This window comes from Halictus rubicundus, chromosome 13 (assembly GCF_050948215.1).
Source record: "Halictus rubicundus isolate RS-2024b chromosome 13, iyHalRubi1_principal, whole genome shotgun sequence".
Taxonomy (NCBI): Eukaryota; Metazoa; Arthropoda; class Insecta; order Hymenoptera; family Halictidae; genus Halictus; species Halictus rubicundus.
Window position 1 is genome coordinate 12,423,032 of NC_135161.1, and position 25,413 is coordinate 12,448,444.

Genomic DNA, 25,413 nt, shown 5'->3' on the forward strand with positions numbered 1-25,413 from the left:
CGTCTGGCGTTGAAGGGTCGTGCAACAGCATCCGGCAGGAGATGCTACAATAAAACTCGATCGAGAGAGCTGGGTTTCGAAGTTCCGTGGTCGCCGGGCTACGATGGCTACGTGGTCGCAATGGTTGCTGCTAACCTACCTGTGCTCGAGCGCGGCGTGGATGGACGAGAGGTACGAGAGAGGACCACAATTTCCGTCAATGTCGCCGCTTCTCTACCCCGTCGCCGAGAACTTCTGCCTTTTAATGTTCCCTAACTTTAATATCTTTCTATCCAGACCCGTGTTGGAGTCGCGGGACGGAAACCTGTTCATTTCCGCCGCGAGGGACAGGAACATCACCCTGAAGATCCTGGGCACCGGTTACGTCAACGTCAACGAAATTAATTTGCTGCACGTCGCTTCTGCGGTAACGGATCTACAATACGCTTCAATCCCATAAGACACGCCCTCCTCTGGTTGAATGTCTTAATTTTATTTTCGAATTTTAATTTAAACTCGCCGCGAAATTACGTTCGAACCCGACAGTTTTGTCCTGGTTTGTATTTGTGATTTTTAAAGGTGTTAAAAAATACTATAATATACGGGGCACGAGAAGAATGGATTCTGTCTTTCAAAGAAAATTAGTACAGTGTCTTGTAATATCGTTAGAATTCACCAGGTTGAATATTCGAAGCTTGATGATTATTTTTCAGGCACAAAACGCGACGCACCTGATCGACAGATTGCGAACAGGACAATTAGCGAGTCTAGAAGGCGATTTGCAGCGACTCTCCCATATTGTCGAAGGGCCCGATGGCTTGGAGCGAAGGATGGCCTCGTTCAAGGGTCTCGTGGAGATGAACAGCACGCTGCCGGGGAACGCGTTGCAAAATCAGGTGCATTACAATCGCGTGATAATTGAATGAGAATTTAATGAAGATGGAAGTTGCCGGTAATCAGGAAAATAATTTGTCATTTTCAGTCCTCCGGCAACATCAACTGGAAAGTTCGAGTTCTCACCAACAGGGTGTGTATGGAAGTACAACATTCGACCCCTAGGACGAGGGGTCAATTTTGACCCCGAGATGTTAGAAACTTTACGCGCAACTTTTTTTAATCTCTCGCTGTTAGCCCAAGCGTGGAAGAAGATCGATTACCCTGCGGGGCGAATATTCGCAAAAATAATTAAACAAATTGCTCTCCGTAAATGAAATTATTGTTTATAAATGCTGTTTCAGGTACGAAAACTGGAGGATAACGTGAAATCGATAGAACGTAAATTAAAGACGAACGAGTGCGATAGCAACCCTTGTCAAAATGGAGGGTCCTGTCAGGACCTCTACGAAGGATACCAGTGCCATTGTCCGCCGAACTGGGAGGTGAATGATTCAATATATAACAGACCGAGAACAATATTAATCGTCTGTAAAAATTGTTGCAGGGACCGAATTGCATGACTGATGTAAACGAATGCGTGCGGCTCCTGGGAACGGATCTCGGCTGCCAAAATGGCGCTAATTGCTTCAACACTCCGGGATCATACAGGTCTCTGCGTGTTTCGCAAAAATATCGCCTAGTAAAATTTTATACAATGAATTCTCGATATATGCCAACAATACATATGTTTACACTCACGGGGTATACTATCCGCGGTAGTGGGGACAATTCCGAGACGCTTATCATCCAGGCCTTTGGCGACATATATAGAGAAATCACTGTATCTATTAGATTCACATTTTCTATTCTTTTCTTATTGACTTTGCTCTGTTTTAATAGGTGCACGTGTACTCAAGGATGGCACGGTATCCATTGCACAACGAAGTTGACTGGCTGCAACGCGCAGACCTCTGGGAACCTCTGTGGTCATGGTGTCTGCGTGGACAAGTCTAACTCTATCGGCTACACCTGCATTTGTGATCAGGCAGGTGTTACAATCACATTATTTTTAAGAATATTATACCAAAACCTTCGTAGGTACTTAGCAGCTACTTTCGTGGGTATTGTTAATGGGAAATGTTAAGGGATTTCAGAACACCTCTTGTTAATTGGAAATGCGTTTTTGTACAGGGTTGGAAGGCCGACGAGTTGGACCCCCTGAATCCAGCCTGCGTCAAGGACGTGGACGAATGCGCGGGTAACCATCGACCATGCTCAGTGAACCCGTGGGTAGCTTGTCGGAACGCTCCTGGTACATTCTTCTGCGACGCGTGTCCTCGTGGTTACACCGGAAATGGCTACTACTGCGCCGACATCGACGAGTGTCTGGTAGACAATGGCGGCTGTAGCACGGCTCCCAGAGTGGAGTGCATCAACACTATGGTAACTCTCACAGAGGAATTACAAACAAGCACGAAAATTACATTAACAAGAAGAGGAACTTCGACATACGTTCGCCATTTTAGAGAGAAACAGTCCTACAACGTAAAACCCGTTAAAAAATTAGGAAGCCCACAATTCCAAATCTCTGACTTTTGAAAGACTATTAGCAGCTGTTTTAATTAAGCAATTTTATGTTAAAAGAAAAATGTACTTTTGCATTTGGGATAGTTTATGGTATTAGTTTACGTAAGAGACTTCCCTGTACCTTCCGAGGCTGGGCCAGAAGAAGTGGTCAAATTTTGTTGGACAAATCTCAACTTTCATGGATCATTTTATTAAATTAGGATTAAGTTAGACAAATTTAGCAAACGTAGAGGACCCTATATCTACGGGTTACACAATTTAATCATCTTCGAAGGTCCGTAGACGACTACCTAGAAGAACATTCGTTCAGTCCTGATTCCTTTCAACTCAACGAGTTTCTGCACATTTGTACCAGGGCTCAAGGATGTGTGGACCTTGCCCCTCCGGCTTCCGGGGCGACGGTGTCACATGCACCTACGTAGGAGGCTGCTCGCAGAACCCTTGCCATCCCTTGGCGAGGTGCATCGAGAACCCAGGGCTTACGAGCGCCAACGTGCTGTGCCAATGTCCGCCTGGTTTCGGGGGCAATGGATTCGGCCCAAATGGTTGCCAGCAGACAGCGACCGCCGTGACCGCCCATGGCGCCTGCGCCAGTAATCCTTGCGTCCATGGGAATTGCGTCCCTGGATCTGCGGACAGCTACATCTGCGCGTGCGACAATGGATACTACGGTGAGCATCTGATCGCACCTAATGAGGTCCCAAAGCCTTCCAACCGTAGATAACCGAGCTATCTCAGCATGCCGGTGCCAAATAAAACCACTGCATTAGGTGTGCAAATAAGTTTTCGGTGCCACTTTTCAAAATTTCTTATCTCAAGTTCTCGTTGACCGATGAACTTGAACATTTCAGACAATCTTCAGTACTCCGTTAAAGCACCAACTAAAATTTTTCAAACCCGTCAACAGCTACATTTTTTGTTCCCGATCGAAACCGGAATCGTAGCAATCGCGTGTTCTCCAGAACAGACTCTATAAAAAAATATATAACTCACGTAATTTTGATTATTTTCACTTGAAAAAAATCACACGGATACTTCGAATGTCGACGAATATGTGTGCAAAATCCTAAAGCAATAGGTGTAACAGTTTTTCTGAAAAAAATTTCTTAGAATCGTGGCAACCGAGGACCCATACTTTCCAAAACGGTCCCTACAAAAAACTATATAACTCGCGTAATTTTGATTAGTTTTGCTTGAGAAAAATCACACGGATACTTCGAATGTCGATGAATATGCGTGCAAAATGCTAATACTAATGGATCGATAGTTTCTCTGAAAAGAATACCTTTCAAACCGTTCCAGGGAAGAACTGCAACATAAGGGACCCCTGCGACCCTAATCCCTGTCAAAACAATGGCTCCTGCGCGAACGTGGACGGAGCGGCGGTCTGCAATTGCGCGTCGTCGTACACCGGCAGCAGATGCGAAACCCCGCGACAAAGTTGCGGCGGTTTGACCCGGAGTCTCGTCGGACAGCTGGTGTACCCCAGCGATGGGTTCCGCTATCAGCACGATCTGAGCTGCGCGTGGCTTCTCACCACCCAGAGCACGCTCGTTCTGAACGTCACCTTCACCAAGTTCAATGTCGAGCAATCGACCGACTGCAAATTCGATTTCCTCCAGGTACCGGGACAAATATCAGTTTTCTCACTTCCCAACGAATCGACCATCTATCCTTTCGATGTGGCCTTATTTAATTTTTTCCAACAGTGTTCACAGTTTTTTTCATGAAATTGCCGGTTGTTGGACGTTACACATTACCTCTCTTCCTGGCTAGATTATACCTGGGAATTTTTAGAACAGCATTTACGTACCGGCATAAAAAGCATCCCTCTCGAAAACACCACACGAATTTTTAGTAGCCGCAACCACGTTATTACCTTGTTCTAACTCGTAAAGCACGCCGTGTCGTTAATGCACTTTTAACACATACACACACGCATACACGTTGCCCGTGCAGTCACTGTTAATATGTCAGCCACTGGACTTTTAAAACTCGTTGGATACACGGTGGTACGGCCAGGTAGAACAAGATAAAACTGCTTAATGGGCATTTGCTACCTGCTTCTTGCTGCTTTAACAGGTCTACGGGAAATATCCAGAAAATCGAACTACTGCAGACTCCCGTGAAACGCGCTCAACAAATTGTTTAAACCAACTTTACGTGTCATCTGTCGCGTGCAGTACATATGCGATTTTAAACCATTTTCGGGAGTCCACTCGTTTGAACTATGTTAAACAGAGTCTGGAAAATTTGCTGAAAAATTAGCTGTACAAAAATTATATGATTGTCCCAGTAACCCCTCGCACCATAACGTCGTGTCAGGCTGGTGATTATTAACAGAATCTACTGAATATGTTACTAATTTCCATTAAGCCGGAATAAAATTCTGTTCGGTTTCTTGTCGATGTACAGTGATTTTTCCATATATGTCGCCAACGCCTGGATGATAAACGTCGCGGGATCATCCCCACTACCGCGGCGTACAACCCGCCGAGGAGTGTAAACATAACACGGGTCGAGTACGTCTCCTGGACGATACAAGACGCTGGCAAGACCCGTGTTGTTGACATATATCGAGAATTCACTGTAATAGTCTTTGGGGAAGGTATAGGCATACGATATGAATTTTCTTCTTCTTCTAGGAAATTAAGAGCGACAAGGGTTTTGTCGCTGTGACGGTAAAATAATGCGAGGGGTTGAGACTAGCAGAAAATATTGAATAATTGGCAACGTTTCAGATCCACGACGGTAGAAACGCTGCCAGCCAAATGATCGGTCGGTTCTGCGGGAACACGTTGCCTAAGGAAACAGGGAACATCATATCGTCCCACAATTCCTTGTACTTCTGGTTCCACTCGGACAGCAGCATCTCCCACGACGGGTTCGCTTTCCATTGGGACAGCATCGAGCCCATCTGCGGCGGGGCTCTAACGGCTGATTATGGCACGATTAGCTCGCCGGGTTCGCCGGGCAGATACCCGCCCAACAGAGACTGCTATTGGCACATCACTGTCCAACCCTCGAAGAGGATACAGTTGCATTTCGGCCAATTAATGATCGAGGAGCATCCCACCTGCGAGAACGACTACCTGGAGGTTCGTGAACTTGAATTCGTAACGTTCGATCACGTTGTGACAAAAGAAAAAGCAGGATTCTCAATTTTCTAATTTAAATTCTGGATCGTTGAATAAAAGTGACATTATTTGGGACAGCAGGGATCAGTGAACAGTCTGGGAAACGAATATTTTTTCAATTTTTCCATAGATAACGAGCGAGACTCACGACAGGGTGGGTATCTACTGCAACCATACGCGCCCACCCCCTCTGATCGTGCCAGGCTCGGAAGCTGTGCTCCATTTCCATTCCGACAGCGCCGGCCAGGATTCTGGATTCCAGATTCACTATTCCACCATCGAGGGTAACAATCTTTCACCGATTCGACGAGCACCATGAATGAGAATCAGGAATCGTACACCGACGACCTTCGTCGTGAAATATTCTTCTTGCAGGTATACCTGGCTGCAACGGGGTGTATACTCAGCCCAGCGGCACGATCACTCTCCCTACCAATCTGGACTCTTATTACGAGAACATGCAGTGCGATTGGAGGATACAGATGCCGGTTGGCGAACGCATACAGATCACGTGGTCCAAGTTCGAGATCGAGGCCTCGCTCTCCTGTCGATTTGATTATGTCGAGGTACCGCGGACATTCTAATCAAGAGATTCGACAAGATTCTATCCTAGAGGATTAGAAGATCATGGCCCAGATCAGAGCTGTTCACTGCGTCTGCCCGTGCGGGCACCGATTCTCTTGCCCTGGGCATACGGCGGGCACGAGTCACTTGCGTGCACTTGCACAGCTACGTGGCCAATTACGGTTGTGCACTCCGCTCAGTCGCTTGCCCGTAGCTTTGCCCAGTGTCGCCACATCAAGACTTGTGCCCCCACTCTAATTTCCCCCTCTACCGCGCTATCCCCCACTAACTGTTAGTAATTCTAACTAAAGATAAAGGTAAAGGTTTCCCCTCGAGTCGTGCTCCCTCCCCTCATCCGGCGACTATGGTGCGCCAGATCAAGACTTGTTCCCCCACTCTAATTTCTCCTTCTACCGTATTATTCCCCAAGCTTCTGCCGCGGCCTGACGTGTTCCGACTCTATCGCGCATACTCCGGTACTGGAAGAGAGAGGGTAACCTTTTCCCCTCGAGTCGTGCTCCCTCCCCTCATCTGGCGAGTATGGTGCGCCAGATCTGGACTCGTGTCCCCACTCTAATTTCCCCTTCTCCCGCGCTATTCTCCCACGCTTCTGCCGCGACCAGGTCACGTGACGCGTTCCGTCTCTGTCGTGGATACTCCGGTACTGGCAGAGAGAGGGTAACTGCTTCCCCTCGAGTCGTGCTCCCTCCCCTCATCTGGCGACTATGGTGCGCCAGATCAAGACTTGTTCCCCCACTCCAATTTCCCCTTCTACCGTATTATTCTCCAAGATTCTGCCGCGGCCCGACGCGTTCCGTCTCTGTCGTGGATATTCCGGTACTGGCAGAGAGGGGGTAACTGCTTCCCCTCGCGTCGTGCTCCCTCCCCTCATCTGTCGAGCAGCTCCGGTCTAGACCAGTTGAACAAATGTTTATTCGTGAATTTTCGCAGATTTACGACGGTCCGTCGAGCGAGTCACCGCTGCTAGGCAGGTACTGCGGGACGACGCTGCCTCCAACCCTGAAGTCGAACTCGAACGAGGTGCTGGTGGTGTTCAAGTCCGACTTGACGTTTCAGAGGGGGGGCTTCACTTTATCGTACACGATCCTCTGCGGCGGCGTTTTTACCGAGAGCAACGGCACGTTCCACTCGCCCATGTACCCGGGCACGTACCACAGCTCCAGGGAGTGCTCCTACGAGATCGCGCAACCACCCGGCAAGAGGATCATGCTGAACATTATGGACATGGAGATCGAGGGCCTGGACGCGGACAACTGTTACTTCGATTATCTGGAGATCTTCGACGGGGACAACGAGAACAGCACCAAGCTGGCGACTCTGTGCGGCGACGAAACGAACAAACCGTGGGAACCCTATTACTCGACGCACAATTACATGCTGGTGAAGTTCGTCAGCGACGGCAGCATAGAGGAACGCGGCTTCAGCGCGAATTATGAGACCATCCAAAGCAGTACGTACCCGCTGCCAGCCTACAAATTATGACCGCTCGATGTATGCTAAACGCCGCCTTCGAACTCCTGCAACTGTCTGCGAACAGTCTTGCAACTTTCGCAGTCGGTTCAAAACGGTTCGAGGGTTCGTCGAGGACTCTGTTGTGAAATTGGAGGGGACAAATCGAATTCGCGTTTTCCCCCCGTCGAAATTTTAGAAATTTAAAGAACGTCAGCTTAAGCTTTGGTTAGCATAGTATTGTCGAAATTTTTGACACGAGGAAACGAGGACGCGATACTGTATAGCTTCGATGCTTGCTTATTGGAAGAATAAGGTGACACTGGAATGGACGCGGGGAAGAATTTTAAGCAGTCGATTTGTAATTTCTTCTTTTAATAGATTGTGGAGGACTGCTCAAGGACCCAATAGGAATAATTAATTCTCCGACGCAGTCCTTTGATTACGACACCGACGACTGCGTTTGGACGATACAAGCTCCCCAGGGCAGCGTGGTGCAGCTCTCCTTCTTGTCCTTCGAAATCTTCAAGGCCTACCGATGCAGTTCTTACGTGAAGATTTATGAAAATTATCTGCGCTCTGACATGGAGTTGCTAGGCACGTATGTATGAATTTATGAGATTGTTTGTGATATTTATGAAACTTTTTGAAACGAGATAAAATAAGTGTTGGTCCCTCAGCTTCTGCGGGACGAAGAAGCCGCCGATACTGACGTCCGAGAGTAACACGATGAGTATAGTCTGGCACATCGATACCCATCCCTTCGCAGCGCCCGGTAACAATGAATTCGTCGCTTCGTACGTCTTCATGGAAGCCTCGAAGGTCTGCGGCGGTCATTACGTGAAGACGAACGGAGTGATCAAGTCACCGAATCATCCGAGACAATACCCACCCGGAAGGGAATGCGTGTGGCTGATAGAAGCACCGAACAGACACAGGGTGGTCCTGAACGTGCAGTCGTTCGAGCTGGAGCCTCACCGGAATTGCATCTTCGATTATCTGGAGATCAGGTGAAACGATTAATTGTTTACGTAGACACGGGACAGCACGTATCTTTAACTCATTTCTTCCTGATATAATTTTTTACGGTTCCTTTGACAGTGTATTCGTGACATTTTTCCGATTGAAATGAGTCCAAACATGACACAGTTTGGACAACTATTACTTGTTTAATCTACGATAGAGAGCAGGCTTGAATAACTTCTTCCCCGCCGTCGCTTCACGACCCCCCACCACCGGTGCACAGGTTCCCCCACCACTGGCCGCAACCTCCTATGTAGGTTTGGGAACCTATAGGCTGGGGCCACGAGCCCCCTTCTCCCACGCTCCATAGGAGCATGGTGGGGGGTCTCAGGAGTGGGAGCAATTATACAGGTTCCCCCACCTCCTGTACATGTTTGGGAACCTATAGGCTGGGACCACGAGCCCCCTTCTCCCACGCTCCATAGGAGCATGGTGGGAGGTCTCAGGAGTGGGAGGAATTGTACAGGTTCCCCCACCACTGCTTCCCTCACCTCCTGTATATGTTTGGGAACCTATAGGCTGAGGCCCCGAGCCCTCTTCTCCCACGCTCCATAGGAGCATGGTGGGGGTCTCAGGAGTGGGAGGAATTGTACAGGTTCCCCCACCACTGACCACAACCTCCTACATTGGCTCCCAGCCCCGAACCCCCTTCTCCCACGCTCCGTAGGATTAAAGGGGTAAATATGCTCCGAATGATGTCATGTTTGGGCTCATTTCAATCAGAAAAATGTCGCAAATACACTGATAAAAGTTTTATACAGAAAAGCTTCGTGATTGAATTAATATTGCTTCACTGATGTGTCCACCATAATTTTGTATTTTTACCATTGTGCCAGTTCGACCCCACGGGGCTAATTAAGGGAGTCGAGAGAAAGAGGAACCAGATGACATAGTTAAATCATCTCGATGCGTTTCTCTGTCTGCAGGAACGGCGGCTACGAAACTTCACCGCTGATTGGCAAGTTCTGCGGAACAGAGATCCCCTCGCAGTTCATAAGTCAGGCTAATCTATTGTATCTGAAGTTTGTCTCCGATCCGTCGAGACAGAACAATGGGTTCAGCATCGAATGGGACAGCACCACCACTGGTAATTAATCGCTCGCCCCTATAATTCAGAATTACTATTCCAAATTGCGCTGCACTCCTCAATTCTATTTTTGCCTGAATTCGTGTACCTGTTTATCCAGTTATATTGACTCGTGTTAACAACAATCTGTGAAAGTCCACAGCGACACAGCATGATCTGTGTTAGCACTTGAGCAGCCTAACGAGGTGAAACCTAGAACAAAAGATAGTAACGTCAACATTGATCCTAATCGAAATAAAAATTTTCCGTGTTAATTCCAAGAAATGACGGCCAAACAGAACCTTCTTTTTTTTCTTTAATAATTTAACTAAAAATAATCATATCGTTCTGTATCATTGACGATACTTCTTTCTCTGCCTCGCAGGCTGCGGCGGCAACATGAACGCCGCCACAGGCGACATCATCTCGCCAAATTACCCGCAACCATACTCGCACGGGGATTGCAACTGGAAGATCACCGTGGCTACAGGAAACCTAATACGGCTCGTAATAGTCGACCTCGACCTCGAGCAACACGAGAAGTGTAGATTCGACTACATCGAGATCTACGAGGACAACGATCCGAACAACAGACAAAGGTTCTGCAGCAACGCCTACCCGAAAGTCATTCAGGGGAAGTCGAACACTATGAACGTGCGGTTCCGCTCTGACTACACCAATTTTGGTCGCGGTTTTCATCTCAAGTATGAAACACGTGAGTTGACTACCTCGAGCCTGGTCAAATCGAATACACCCTCGACGTACTATGGACTTAATTGAAAATTTCATCTTTGGAGAGATGGGGGTATTTAGCTCCCTCACAATTTAGTGGGGGGTCAAAGGGATGACCAATTTATATACGTCCTAACTATAATTGACAATTTTTTTTAGGGAGATAGAGGGCAGCAAGCTGGTTTAGGGTAACTCCCTCAAAGTTTATTGGTTAGTCAGAGGGTTGGAAAATCAATTTCTAAAGACCCCAACAAATAATTAAAAATTTCTGCTTTAGAGATTTTCCATAGAGGCTAGCAAACTACTTTAGGGTATCTAGCTCCAAGAAAATTGAAAAACGACTGAGAGGGATGAAGAAAGGGAATTTTTAAATTCCCTACCGAGTAAGATGACTTTGTAGAAAGTATCCTATTCCAATGTTCGCTCCTACTTGCAGTATGCCAGAACACGGTGCACGGTTTCTACGGAGTGATCGAGTCCCCGAACTTCCCGGAGAAGACGGAGGGCTACACGAACTGCACCTGGGTGATCGAGGCTCCGCTCGGTAACAAGGTCAACCTGACGTTGTCGCATTTCGAGCTGGAACCGTTTCCGGAGCTGGAACCGTCCTGCCATAACTATCTGGATATCAAAGAGGGCATGGACAACTCCCCGAACACGGAGCTCGCGAAGCTCTGCAACACGTCGGCTATGCATCACCAAACGATTTCCTCCACGCAGAATCAAGTGTTCGTTCACTATACGGCTTCGTCGTTAGCGCCTGTCCGGTTCCGTTTGGAGTGGTTGCTGAACGGATGTGGAGGACACCTGGCGAAACCGTTCGGTTCGTTCACGTCGCCGAACTACCCGACTAGCTATCCGCTTCACTTCGATTGCGAATGGCTGATCGAGGTCGATTACACGATGAGCATCGAGCTGACTATCCATGACGTGAGTGTCCCGAATGTCAGGTCACTCGATAGCCAGTAGCAATTTTCTAGGATCACAGGATCGACGCAGTCGCTTGCGACGATTGTTCTGTAATTCTTAAAAATGTATAATTCCTAGCCAAGGACCGATCAATTTTTACAATAGCAGCTTCGGAAGCTACAACTCACCCTCGCGAAAAATGGCAAGATTTAATTTTACGAGTAGACAGAAATCGCGGTATCTAGGAAGATGCTAATGAAAGGGTAGGCAGGATTTTTCCGATGGTAAAAATAGTCTTTTGTCTTCAGATCAAGCTGGAGAAGGTGAAGGGTTGTCACTTCGACAGTCTCCAACTGTACAGCGGCGGCGGCGGCGGCGGCACGGACGCGCTGATGTTGGCCAATATCTGCTACTCGGAGAAGCCGTTGGTGTACTCCAGCTTCGGCAACAAGATGTTCGTCAAGTTCCACTCGGACTCGTCGTACTCTGTGCGCGGTTTCAACGCCAGTTACAAAAGCGTGCCGATCCTGTGCGGCGGTAGATACACCGCCGACAGCGGCAACATATACTCCACCAATTACCCGCAGAATTATCCGCCCAAGCAGAACTGCGAGTGGTTGCTGCAGGTCCCACTGAACTACCGTGTCAAGCTCACCTTCGCGGAATTTGATCTCGAGGTCAGCACGAACTGCAGCGACGACCATGTCAAGGTGAGGGGACGGGAGCGTACGTTTGGAGGGTTGAAAATAATCCTGAATCTTCTCTAGAGTCTAGAGGGTTGAACACGTTTCACGTTAATCCTCTGAAGCCTGAGAAATTGAAATTATCAATAGCTACCCCCAGAGTAAGTCTACAGGGTGGAGAATATTATTCTGAATTTTCTAGAGGGTCTAAGGGGTTGAAGATATCGATCCTGAATTTTCTAGAGAGTCCACGGGGTTGCAAATATTAATCCTGAATTTTCTAGAGAGCCTAAAGGGTTTGAAATATTAATCCTGAATTTTATATAGAGTCTAGAGGTTTGGAAATATTAATTGTGAACCCTAGAACGTCTGGAGGGTTGAAAATATTAATCCTGAATTTCTATACAGTCTAGAGGATTGAAAATATTAATCCTGAAATTTCTAGAGAGTCCAGGGGGTTACAAGTATTAATCCTGAAATTTCTAGAGAGTCTAAAGGGTTGCAAATATTGATCCTGAATTTTATATAGAGTCTAGAGGTTTTAAAATATTAATTGTGAACCCTAGAAAGTCTAGGGGGTTGAAAATATTAATCCTGAATTTCTATAAAGTCTAGAGGATTGAAAATATTAATCCTGAATTTTCTAGAGAGTCCACGGGGTTGCAAGTATTAATCCTGAAATTTCTAGAGAGTCCAGGGGGTTGCAAGTATTGATCCTGAATTTTATATAGAGTCTAGAGGTTTGAAAATATTAATTGTGAACCCTAGAAAGTCTAGGGGGTTGAAAATATTAATCCTGAATTTCTATAAAGTCTAGAGGATTGAAAATATTAATCCTGAAATTTCTAGAGAGTCCAGGGGGTTACAAGTATTAATCCTCAAATTTCTAGAGAGTCCAGGGGGTTACAAGTATTAATCCTGAAATTTCTGGAGAGTCCAGCGGGTTGCAAGTCTTAATCCTGAATTTTCTAGAGAGTCTAAAGGGTTGAAAATATGAATTGCGAACCCTAGAAAGTCTAAGGAGTTGAAAGTGTATTAATTATGAATTTTAAAAAATTTGAGCAATTCAGATGATTAGTAGACGCCCCTAGAGGGCTGAAAACGTTAATCCTGAATCTTCCAGAACCTAGAAAGTCTAGAAGGTTGAAAAATACGAATTATTATTAAGCGAACGAAAACGTTCGATGTTTCGTTTCTGATTCCTCGGTGTCGGTCGGGGGGAACCGTATCTCTCTATGAAAGCGTGCATTTGCATAAAGCTCCGTAGTCCAGAGCGATAAGGAACGACGATGTTGACAGATATACGACGGTCCAACAAGGGACTCGCCGTTGCTGGCGACTCTCTGTCGAAACGAGTTACCGGGGCCCTTCGTTTCAACTGGAAATGAAATGTTGGTCGTAATGAGATCAGACGGCATCGTCTCGGCGAAGGGATTCAAAGCGACGTACGAAACAGCTTGCGGTGCTCGGTTGACGGTGAAGGACGTGGGATACCTAACTCCGACGTGGACCCACCCTGACATCGACGAACCTGACAACTGTACGTGGACATTGATCGCGGAGAATCCAGGTACGATCTAGAGAAAAATATAAACATGCAAATCGGACACGAGATATTCGTTCCTAACACTTTTATTTCTTCATTTTATAGAGGACCATGTCACGCTGTCGTTTACGCACATGGAACTCGGCATGATGTACGGATACGCAGAAAATGACTGCGGGGCATCGTACATCGAAGCCCACGAAGGTCCAACCATGGACGGACCTTCCCTGGGCAAATGGTGCAACAACGTCACGCCATTGCCTGTAACAAGTTCAGGGAACGCGATCACGGTGCACTTTTGGACAGGCTACAACTTGCACGAACACTTCGCTATCACGTACTCGGTTCTGAATTCGGGTAATCCAGTCCCCGTCAATTGCTATTTAATTAATTGAACGCATAAAACGCGTGACGCAATATGTATCCGAATTTCCAGCGTGCGGAGGCAACTACACCTCGATCTCCGGGAAAATCGCCTCTCCGCTCTACCCTAACAGCTATCCCCTAAACTCCGAGTGCGTGTGGTTCATGCGGAACTCGCCTGGGAACCGGCTGAAGATCACCTTCTCCGAGTTCGAGCTCCAGCAGAGCGACAACTGCGACCTCGACTATCTCGAGGTTCGCGAGAACAACGGTATCGGTAAATTGCTCGGCGTGTTCTGCGGGACCACCACCGAGCCGATCGAGTCCTCGGCCTCCGTTTGGATGAAGTTCAAAAGCGACGGCGACGGGGTGGGCAAAGGATTCGTGGCCGACTACGCCTACGAAGGGGGTAACGAGCTGACCGGGCCTACCGGAAGAATCACGTCCCCCTTGTACCCCTTGCCTGCCAAGATTGAGGGCATAACAACCTGGAGGATCACGGTAGAGTTCCAGCAGCTGGTCAGGATCGAGGTCAAGGGCATGTTCATAGAGAACTACGGGAGAGATTGCTACTCGTCCCTGAAAGTAAGTGGAATCGAAAACTGTCGGGACGTTTAGAAAAAATTATCAGACGATTGCAATGTTCTTCCGGGGGGTCATTTGAGGCCTTCGAAAATAGGGCAAGAATTTTTCCATAATGCTTCGCATGGTAATTTGCGATCGACGCTCCGGAATTTTTTAAATGTTCTCACTGAATCGTCGGTTTCCGTCGGATCCGAGATATTTCACATATTTATAGAAATTGTTTTCAACGATTCGCTAGGTCTACGACGGTTACAACAACGAGGCGCCGATTATACTGACGGCCTGCGGCATGGACACTCCGGAGCCTGTAACCACGTCCAGCAACGTCGCTTTCATAGAGTTCGACATAGAGATGATTCGATTGGGCTGCTGGTTCGATCTCGCCTGGATCCAGGTGCCGATGGTCGAGGAGGGCGTGGACACCGACACCCAACGTAAGTTGCGAACGACGACCTCTGACGAAATGAACCTCTGCCCTCGAGGTGACGAGACGCTGTTGCTATCGAATAACGGAAACGAATTGCAGTGGACAACTGCACCGAGCTTATCAACCTGGAGAGCACCGTGAGCCTCGATGTGCACTCCCCTGGCTGGCCGAACGGGTACGACAGTAATCTTGAGTGCACCTGGGTGTTCACCTCGGCTCCAGGATGGCATATAGTTCTGAGACTGCTGATCTTAGACCTTGAGGAGATGAACGACTGCACGGCAGACTACCTGTCGGTTTACGACGGCGATGCGCTGAACGCACCAGAGAACGCCCATCTACTCGAACGAATGTGCTACTCGAACTCCTCGTACACTCGTTTGCAAACCACCGACAACGTGATGACTGTCAAATTCGTGTCGGACGGCTACCTGAACAAGACCGGGTTCAACGCGTTCGTGCGCCGTGGTAAAATCATCAAATTCATTTTCATCTTTTTAGCAGGATCTGTAGTCACTTCAACCCCTCAGCAGCATCACGATTTGCAGAACTAGGAGAGTCTCTATGACCTTGTGATTGTGAACTCTGCGGAGGCTCACCCTAACATCACTTTTGGACCACTAAGAGGATCTTAAAATCCTAAAGATTGATTTGCAAAATTAGGAGAGTCTCTATGACCTTCGATGGGTCACCCTAACATCATTTTCTGACTGCTAAGAGGGTCTTAAAATTCTAAAGATTGATTTGCAAAATTAGGAGAGTCTCTATGACCTTCGATGGGTCACTTATAGTCACACATGTAGTCACTTTGTCCCGTGGTAGCAGTCATAATCACTTTGCCAAGTACCCTTACGTTGCTCTAAGAAGAACCTCTTCGATCGATACAGAATGCGGGGGTAAAATGCACGGGCCGAACGGAGAGATCACTGTGGATCCCCATGTCCTGAACAAGGGATCTAGAAGTTGGCATATGTTGTGCGAGTGGGTTGTTAAGGTGAAGCCTGGACGAACTATAAAAGTGCAGGTGACTGAAACGTCGGAAGAATCTAACGTGAACTGCGCCGAGAATTACTTGCTGGTGAGTCTTTTTTCGGAACAGTTAAGCGTGTGATTGGTGTCCGCGGTTATGATAATGATGAATGAACATCGGCGTGCTCTGCGAGGTCTTGCCGAAGGGTTGACGAAGCAACGATTTCATTGAACTTTGCAGTTGAAAGATGGCGACGAGACGTCGTCCCGTTTAGTCGGCGATGGCAACTATTGCGGGAACGTTCAGCCTCCGATCCTAACCACCACCGGAAATCTTCTTTACGTGAAGTATGTCGGTTCCAGGCCTCAATCGCGCATGAAGCTGCTGTACAGGTAAATTATAAATTTTCGTCGCGTTGTTAAATACGAGAAATCCTTTTCGTATGGTTTTCTGTCTTCATCTTTGCAGATGAAACGTTACATTTTGTTTTTTATTTATTTTTTGGGGGGTGGAGGGGGGTTAGTTAACATCGTGAACTAATCTCGAAAATCATTTCTGTTCGCCACTAATGCATGTTCGCTGTGACGGTGCACACGCTTGATATGATTTCTATGAATTTCAGCGAAGTCGGTATGAATTGCGGAGGCGAATACATACTGAAAGGCAAGGAAATGAGAATCTCGACGCCGAATTATCCTAACATCCCACCACCGTACACCGAGTGCACATGGACCATAATGGTGCCGAGCAGAGAACGAATATCCATCCACTTTGTCGACAGATTCGACCTGAGTAACACTCCAAAGTCAGTTCACTATTAATCATTTGATTCTAAACACGTTAAACATCTCACGAAATTCAACGACAGAGTGAATCCTGCAGAAAAGATCACAGTTTCCAAACCTATTTTAACTCTAACAATCACTACTTCGGCTCCCTCTTCGGAGGTATTATTTTGACAAAAACTTCCTAGCGATCTCCTGGGATCGAAATTTGGATTCTCGGCTTTTTCTCGCCAAGACCTACAGGATCACGCAAAAAAAAAGTTAAAAATTTCTGGTTTCCCGAGACATAGTTTAACCCGTACCTAAATAAAGATTTCATTGTTTTTCAAATAAAGTTTTCTGGTAATCTGCTATTGTGAAAATTGGGAGCACAATCACACTGTTTGCAGTACACAGGGGTTAAGAACAATTTAATTGAGAATAAGGAAAATTAAATACCTGAGATTTCAAAAGCTTGTTAGATACACTACATCGGTTAATTGATCAAATAAGAGAAGAGAACGTTGCGTAATCAGGGGAATAAGAGGAGGAAAAATGAATTTCAGTTGCGCGAGGGAATACGTGGAGGTGAGGGACGGAGGAACAGAAAGTTCGAAGCTGTTAGGCAGATTTTGCAAGGACGTCGCGCCCAGCAGTATGTCGACCACCGGAAACATGCTGTACATACACTTCTACTCGGACCTGGCAGAGCCAAAAAATGGTTTTAACGCAGACATCATTGCCGGAGGTTTGTTTTTTATCTCTTCTCTTCCGAGGAGTGGGAAACCGAATTTCTTCTGTCGGGAATGATTCTGCGAATAAAATTCAACCCGACTGTCGATCCATTGCACAAATTCTTCTGCGCAATGGCCCCTTAATTCGTCTATCGGCGAACGTGAGATCATGCGATTTTTCTCTCATTCGCAGAGGTATGCGGTGGAGTGATACGAGCCACCAGCGGCATCATCTCGTCACCCAATTATCCGTTCTTCTACAAAAAGAACTTGACCTGCACCTGGAAGATAATCGCTCCAATCGATCAGTCTCTTCGGTTGCAATTCCGCGATGTAGATCTACCGACCTCTTTCGTCTGCGGTAACACCGATCACGTGGTCGTCAGCGAGTTCAATCCGGAGAACGAAACGAGTATGCGAATCACCCTTATCTCAGCCTCGACTATCTAATAAAATGTTATCATTTTCAGCTGAAAATCGTTGCGTTTTTACCGCATTAAAGAAACAAGATATTTCTGTATAGGATTGACAGAATCGCATCACTGTACTTTCTGCATTTTCGAGAACTTCTTAACCCTCCGTCCGCTACGCCGGGGTCGTTCGTGACCCGTCGCCGTGGGGACAAGCTCGAGGGGAAATAGAAAAATTGTGAAATTGTCGATACGTACAATTTTATGGCAGACGACGCTTTTCGTTCCGAAATAAGAAAATCGTTGTCGTCTCTCTTGATCCGAAATACGACGAAAGCCGGTCCCGAGGCATCGCCTTATATCGAAGGGACACTTTATCCCGTGAAATATCGGCGTGGGTCGGAAACGACTCCGGCATAGGTCGGGAACTCGCAGGAGTCCGAGGGTTGAGGAAGTTCAGGTGTTAAAAACAATGGTAAATTCAGCTTGATCGTCCAGGTGTCTTCGAGATCACCACAATTTGCGGCGATCAGAAGAGACTCATCGAAACATCGACGAACAATGCAATCATCGAATTTCGCAGTGACAACTTCGAGTACAACACTTTCAGAGGGTTCAGCATGAACTTTTCGTCGAGCGGAGATTGTAGGTTCATCGATTACGGATTTCTCATAATTTCTACGATTTTTCTTGATAGAACAATACACGAAATATTTATTATAGCTTGCGGAGGTGTCCTGACTGCACTATCCGCCAGAATCACGTCTAATGGGTATCCGCACGTTGCTACGCGTACCAGGTGAGTGGTGTCACCCTAATCCAAAACTGAACTATTACGATTTTAACAAAACTTCGACCGCGTTCAAAATGATAACATCTTTTAATTTGATCAAATAAATCCTCCTGGCATTTTAACAGCGTTTAGTTTTCTAAATTAAAGAGTTTTCATTGTTTAACACAACAGCACGTGTTTCTTGCCAAAATTAATAAGTCGAGAATAATACAGCATTTTCAAATTCCTTGGGGATTGCTGTATTTGATCAATTAAGTTTCGTAAGAAAATGAATGAAAGTCTTCTCGATTGGAATAGAAACTTTGTTCTGATCGAAATTTTTGGCGCGCCAATTACACGAGAATTTGCAATTTTATCAGGTACTGCGAGTGGAAGATTAAGTTGCCGCGCGGCTTCCAGGTGGTCGTTGACATTTACGACTTGGATATACTTACCTCGTCAGAGACTAGACCAATCAGTTTCCTATCGGTGATTATCAATCGAATCGAATTCACTGCAACAAACTAAATTGATCTCTAAACGGTCGATCCCTTTTACAGTTCTACAACGACTTCAAGTTCAAATCGAAGATCAAATCGATGACGCACAACGATACTCTACGGCAGATTAGGAGTTCCAGTAACACCATGACGATCGGATACTTCTCGTCCCCCGGGTACCGAGGATTCACATCTCGTTACTCTGCCTCGGCTCCGGCTCGTAAGCTTCTACCGATATTTCTAATACGATTAATAAACTGGGAACATGTTCAATAAAACAAAAAATTGGACTGCGAATTTGACGCGTCTATGACGACAACAAGTAGACACGAAAATATTTAAAAGTACTATCGCACTATTTCCATCCGCAAAAGAAATTGATTCCCCTGTAATTTGCAATTAATTTAACTTTTATCTTGCATACAAATCCTAATCGTTACACGTCATAGACGTGATTCTGTTTGTTAAAATTAGCTTGGACAATGTTTATTTTGTCGATATGTACAATTTTGTTCCGATATAAGACAACGCTTTTTCTTCATCCGAAATAAGACGAAAGCCGGTCCCGAGCCGTCGCCTTATATCGAATGAAAACTGTACTCCGTGAAGTGTCCGCGTGGTTCGGTTCAAAATCGGATTCAAAATCAAGGAACTTTCGATAGGAATGAGGTAGAGCGATGAAATTTTTTTTAAATGAAAGCTGCAACTTTGTAGAATACGGAAAAAATAGAGAGATTGTGGTACGAACGTTTTTTAACCTCGAGAAAATTCGTTAAACGCGCACAAATTCAAGAAAATTTTAGTTTTTCCAATACCACGCGCGGAAAAAATTTTTTTTTAACATGCTATACATCATTTCCCATAGATTTTTTCACGCTGATTTCAAATCTGGTCTCAAAATTTGTCTACGACCTCAGGATTTTGCAAAAAATAGATTTTCGTGACAAAAACTAATGAAATCATTTTTTCGTTGAAATGATTCGATGGTAATAATCCCCCTATTTTTCCCATATTCTACAAAGTTTCAGCTTTAATTTAAAAAAGATTTCATCGCTCTACCTCATTCCTATCGAAAGTTCCTTGATTTTGAATCCGGTTTTGTCCAAACTGCCCACTGTGCGGCGTAGAACTTGCAGGAGTGAAGCTTGCCTAATCTTTCACCGTTTTATGTTGAAATTATGTGAACATTTCAGCTTGTGGCGGGACCGTGAAGAGTTTGAGGGGTAATCTGACAGCGCCAACAGAGAGGCCGTTCAACGAATCATCGTACTACTGTGAGTGGAGCGTAGAAGCACCCGACTCCATGACGAACAACGAGACCGACAGTGGCGTAACGTTGTCGATATGGGCCACCGGTTATGTGGGCGGAATACGGGGTATCACTAACTCGAGATACTGCTACTACTACCAGTACATCAGCTTAGTTAGCGGGACACGATCGGTGGATAAAGGTGAAACGAAAATTCGAATACCCAATTTTCGTAATTGACGAGATTTAACGTATTCGATCTTGCAGAGTATGGCATGCTCTGCGGCAACCTGACGAAACCGACGTACCTGAGGAGTCCAGATCGCATCAACGAAGTGACGGTAAATAATTGTCGCAAGATAAACGGATTACCGTGTCCAGCGAATTCGTTAAGAATGTTCGACGATTCCGGCAGGTCGTGAACGGTACTCACGGGAAACGGATGGACTTCGTCCTCCAGTACGAATGGCAACCTTGCGGAGGTACCTTGGAGGGGCCGACGCACATAGTCGAAACCCCGAAGAATATATCGTTCCCAATCAGCTGCGTCTGGAACGTCAATTATCCCGACGACGGAGAACTGATCAAGCTGGGCTTCTTAGAAATGAATATGGGCCCTTGCGACAAAAGCCACATCAGCATCAGGTACTATGCTGTGACCTTGAAGTGACCTTGAGAACATTATTTCATCCAATTGTCTATTTCAAACGGAGACTTTGCCCGTTCAACAACGAGAGACATGTTTATCGATAACAAAAATATGTATTCGGAAAATTTGATCAATCTTCGATATTTTCAATATTTTTCGCCAATCTCCTGCCACGCTTCGGATAATATTTTTCATCATATTTTCCATGGTGTTTTCTGCAACGGTGTTGTCTTTCTTGAAGAGACGTTTCTTGAAGAGCGCTCGTTGGACTTGTTTTTTCCAGGAACGGTGGACAACTGGCGCCATTGATCGGAACGTACTGCGGCAACATAAAACCGGAAAACATAACGAGCAGCGGGAACCGTTTGTGGATCGAGTACTTCGCGACCAGCGAGCCGAACGGGTTCAAACTTATCTTGGAGTCCGCGAACAATGGCTGCGGGGGACCCGTGCGCGGCAAGAAGAAACAAATCGCTTCTCCGATGTAATTGACGTCGCGACACGATTAAACGTTTGCCTGCGAGATTTAGATTTCTGTATCGGGGAAATTTGATAATTCATTTGTACAGGTTCCCGAGCCAGTATCCCAACAACATAGAGTGCAACTGGGAAATAACCGCGGAGAATGGCTACCACATCGGATTGGTCTTCACCAATCGTTTCAATCTGGAGGGCAGCAAGGACTGCACCAACGATTACGTACAGGTACCTGAAAATTTCATGATTAATTACGAGTCTGCTGTTAATCATTCCTGGGAAGAAAGCTCGTCTCACGGAAAAAATGCCTATATTTAAACCGCGACAATTTAAAAATAGCACAATACAGTGTTCGCTCTGTATATGTCCCAAATGCCTAGCCCATAAAAGTCCTAGAACTATGTCCATAATCACTCGTTGCAAATTATTGCTCTCGTTACGGCACCACATTCTAGAGCAATTGCGAGTTACAGTGATTTCTCTATATGTGTCGCCAAGGCCTGGATGATAAACGTCGCGAAATTATCCACACTGCTACCCCGTGAGGGGCCACGAACAGAGACCTCTAGATCAAGGAATAGTATCTCTTGGCCGATATATGTCCTGGCTAGACCCGTGCTTCGGACATATATCGAGTAAACGATGTATACCTGGACTCATTAAAAAAATTTTTGCTACACCGTGTGAACGTATTATGAAAATGAACTCTGCTCTGTTTAGAATGAGTCCAGGCTGAGTTTAGATAATTTGTTTTGTTGATGATGAGTTTAAATAATTTCGGGACAGATATTCGATTGGATAGAACATCGGGATGGGAACAACACCTGGAAGAGTCTCGGAAAAGTATGCGGCAGAGACGCGCCCCCGACTTTCAATTCGACTAGCAAACGCATGAAGGTCACCTTCCACACGAACGACAAGATCCAAGGGGACGGTTTCGTGGCCCAGTGGTACGAGAACTGCGGCGGTGTCTTCGAGGTCACCAAGAAGATGCAAACCATCAAGTCCCCGTCCTATCCGTTCATGTACAAACCGAACTTATTCTGCAACTATACTCTGGTCGCGTCTGGCAACGACATCGTCGTCAAGTTCAAGGAGTTCCAGCTCGAACGCGGTGAGCAATCATTCGCACCTGACCCAGACCTAACGTCATTCACGATTCATTGCCATCATTGCCTGCACCAACTGCGAGACACCGTAGCCGTGTTAACATTTCTCTTTTGTTTCTCTTAATCTTAAAAAATCTGACAAGTTATGTATCCACACTCTTGAAATATTCCCTTAATTTTTTCAGCTGTTTAAAATTTTGGATGATTTTTCTCGTAATTGCATAAAATCCATTACTTACTTCCTGGCTGTTCGAGCAATTTGGCATATTAGCAGTGTCCTGCTGTAAAACATGTTTAAACGTATTTGAAAATGTATAATAGTATTCAAAAAAAAAATATCTTTCTTCTTGGAAGAGTCTGTAGAATCGTTCTGCGTAAGAAAGATTCGTGTAGCTGTCGCAGTTGGAGCAGAAAAAATTCGCGAAGCTGAAGATAATTTGAACAATTTCGAAATGGGGGAGTGATTTCAACTAGACGAATAATAATTGTTTCGGTACCAGGTCGCAACTGTCAATTCGACAACTTGACGATAGGATCGACGAGTCCCAGTTATTATGGCTACGAAGAAGAAACTTATTGTGGTACAGACAAGCCTCTGCCAGTGATGTCACACGACACGGTGGAGATTCTGTTCAGAACGGACTCTTATATTCAACGAAGCGGCTTCGTCTTCCAGTATTTCATCAAAGGTAGAAGAATTCCACCTTTTGACAATGACCCTGAAAAAACAAACAAGGAATTAGGATAGATTCGATCAGACATACTCTTATTTTCTCCAGCTTGCGGCGGAGAGGTGATAAGACCAGGGACAATAGAGCCTCTGATGCACGGTGGAGAATACTTTGGTGATGTGAACTGCCGTTGGAATATCACCGCGCCCTCTGACAAGAGCATTGTTCTTCGTTTTGACAAATTCGTCCTGGAGTACACTCAGTCGTGAGTAGAACTTGGCGCGAACAAAACAGAAACAAAATTTTCTTCAGCGGATATAGAATAGTTGATAGTTGATAGTCTGCAAAGTTTATCGATGCTTGATCAAAATTTAATTAGTTATTAAACTCCCGCAGGTGCATGTACGACTGGGTTGACATCTACGATAGCTTGGTGATGGACTCTGAGAAGAAATTGTCCCGACTGTGCGGCAATCTAACCACGAACTTGCCAACGATCAGGTCAACGAGCAGCTTCATGGTCGTTGATTTCAACGCGGACTCCAATCGAGAATACGATGGATTCAAGGCCAAGGTGGATAGACTATACAAATTCGAAGCTCAGACCGTGTCAAAGTTCAGAAAATCGTTTCTCGAACTACTTCTACGCGAAACATCGAGTTTCGCGTTTTTAAATTTCGGCACACCTTGCCAAAAAGTCCGAAAAAATCCGGAGCATTAGTAATAACAATATATTGATTCCCTGAAAGTATAAATGACATGCTCTTCAAACTTTTGTCACAGATTTGCATTTTTTCCAACTTTTTAATTATAAATCAGCGGAAATTCTAGAATATGTATTCTGCTTCTGTGGGATTTTTGTTTGTGTAATTATACCCTTCTGATCACAGAGGGGGTCGAAATTTGGCAGAAAATATTTTTCGATAAACTCGTTCGTAAAGATCGACTGTGATGCGAATTATTTGCTATCACGGAGTTACTATGTTCCAGGTTCTGTTTGTGAAGAGCGTAGAAGCAGGCTGCGGCGGTGTGGTTCGGCTGGCTTCGAAGCAGAAATTGCCATTTAAGACGCAGAAGGGGCCGACTTATGACAGCCTGGAAGACTGTCATTGGCTCGTAGAAGCACCGTCAGGAATGAACATCAAGTTCACCATCGACAGTATGGATCTTAAGAACGCTACGAACAAAACTAGAAGCAAAGAACCGTGCAATGGCGACTTTATCGAGGTAATCTTCTAAAAGTCTACAAATCGATAGATAAAAAGATCTTACGGCGATGAGTTTATTGTTGTAATTCTTTTCTGTTTAGATTCGCGACGGTTCGAATACTTTCGCCGAACTCATTGGAAAATATTGTGGCAATATTGTGCCTTCGCCGATGTTTACTGGCATGAATAACATGTGGATACGATTTGTCAGTGATTCAAACACCGAAGGAACCGGAGTCACTGGGACGTTGGAAGCTATAGAGGGTAGCGTATAAACATTCGTGGAGAAAATTATTCTGCGACGACTATAGTCTAGTATGCGCGATATTAGGGAGGGTTTAAGTCATCGTTTTGCTGGTGGCAAACTTCTTTATAAACCACAAGCCTTTAAAACATCTTCATCATAGAACAATCGATCTTTATTTGTACTCTATTTAAAATTGATCGTTTCTCGCAATCAACGTCTGAGAACTCCATCAAAATGACACATAATATAGTACATACGAAATTAGGGTACTTCACGAAAATGGATTGCATTTGTCAATTTTTATCTCCGGAAGTGTTTGTCGTGTCGACTTGATTATTTTTTTAATTCCATCGAGAACGTCGGGAGTATTGTACAAATTTTTTTATTTGTCATAAATTTGTCAATTTTTTGAATAATGATTTTTTTTAATAATAGAATAGAGTTCGATCGAGTCTGAACACACGCTCAACGAAGCATGAATCGTTTCAGGGTCCTGCGGCACTCCCACCTGGGTAGTGAATGAAACGATGCAGATACTCACTTCCCCGAACTACCCTAACAGCTACTACGTAGGTGCGAAGTGCCGGTGGTTGTTGAAAACAGCGTCGTCCGAAATGGAGAAAATGAAGATCGAATTCGTGGACGTCGATTTGGCCGAGTCAGCTCGCTGTGAAACCGATTACGTCGAAATTACGGACAAAGAGGT

At 45.6% G+C, this 25,413-nt stretch overlaps 1 protein-coding gene across 1 annotated transcript in view; it reads left to right on the plus strand.

Annotated features, from left to right (window-relative positions):
* Cubn (Cubilin) overlaps window positions 1-25,413 on the plus strand; it is a 27,728-nt gene continuing 2,315 nt past the window's right edge. The window contains exons 1-46 of the mRNA XM_076799589.1: window positions 1-171; window positions 277-406; window positions 693-875; window positions 962-1,006; window positions 1,218-1,358; window positions 1,421-1,524; window positions 1,756-1,900; window positions 2,047-2,298; window positions 2,798-3,113; window positions 3,745-4,064; window positions 5,184-5,540; window positions 5,710-5,863; window positions 5,955-6,145; window positions 7,095-7,614; window positions 7,995-8,214; window positions 8,294-8,623; window positions 9,563-9,723; window positions 10,088-10,417; window positions 10,871-11,364; window positions 11,652-12,053; window positions 13,326-13,596; window positions 13,678-13,929; window positions 14,009-14,520; window positions 14,759-14,954; window positions 15,047-15,415; window positions 15,835-16,025; window positions 16,158-16,309; window positions 16,540-16,722; window positions 17,248-17,429; window positions 17,609-17,827; window positions 18,324-18,470; window positions 18,549-18,624; window positions 18,978-19,086; window positions 19,158-19,317; window positions 20,291-20,548; window positions 20,614-20,687; window positions 20,762-20,991; window positions 21,279-21,479; window positions 21,565-21,700; window positions 22,259-22,586; window positions 23,082-23,270; window positions 23,361-23,517; window positions 23,649-23,826; window positions 24,243-24,479; window positions 24,562-24,724; window positions 25,197-25,411. Coding sequence (XP_076655704.1) covers window positions 104-171; window positions 277-406; window positions 693-875; window positions 962-1,006; window positions 1,218-1,358; window positions 1,421-1,524; window positions 1,756-1,900; window positions 2,047-2,298; window positions 2,798-3,113; window positions 3,745-4,064; window positions 5,184-5,540; window positions 5,710-5,863; window positions 5,955-6,145; window positions 7,095-7,614; window positions 7,995-8,214; window positions 8,294-8,623; window positions 9,563-9,723; window positions 10,088-10,417; window positions 10,871-11,364; window positions 11,652-12,053; window positions 13,326-13,596; window positions 13,678-13,929; window positions 14,009-14,520; window positions 14,759-14,954; window positions 15,047-15,415; window positions 15,835-16,025; window positions 16,158-16,309; window positions 16,540-16,722; window positions 17,248-17,429; window positions 17,609-17,827; window positions 18,324-18,470; window positions 18,549-18,624; window positions 18,978-19,086; window positions 19,158-19,317; window positions 20,291-20,548; window positions 20,614-20,687; window positions 20,762-20,991; window positions 21,279-21,479; window positions 21,565-21,700; window positions 22,259-22,586; window positions 23,082-23,270; window positions 23,361-23,517; window positions 23,649-23,826; window positions 24,243-24,479; window positions 24,562-24,724; window positions 25,197-25,411 — 10,248 coding nt within the window. The 5' untranslated portion in view covers window positions 1-103. The remainder of the gene's footprint in view (window positions 172-276; window positions 407-692; window positions 876-961; window positions 1,007-1,217; window positions 1,359-1,420; window positions 1,525-1,755; window positions 1,901-2,046; window positions 2,299-2,797; window positions 3,114-3,744; window positions 4,065-5,183; window positions 5,541-5,709; window positions 5,864-5,954; window positions 6,146-7,094; window positions 7,615-7,994; window positions 8,215-8,293; window positions 8,624-9,562; window positions 9,724-10,087; window positions 10,418-10,870; window positions 11,365-11,651; window positions 12,054-13,325; window positions 13,597-13,677; window positions 13,930-14,008; window positions 14,521-14,758; window positions 14,955-15,046; window positions 15,416-15,834; window positions 16,026-16,157; window positions 16,310-16,539; window positions 16,723-17,247; window positions 17,430-17,608; window positions 17,828-18,323; window positions 18,471-18,548; window positions 18,625-18,977; window positions 19,087-19,157; window positions 19,318-20,290; window positions 20,549-20,613; window positions 20,688-20,761; window positions 20,992-21,278; window positions 21,480-21,564; window positions 21,701-22,258; window positions 22,587-23,081; window positions 23,271-23,360; window positions 23,518-23,648; window positions 23,827-24,242; window positions 24,480-24,561; window positions 24,725-25,196; window positions 25,412-25,413) is intronic.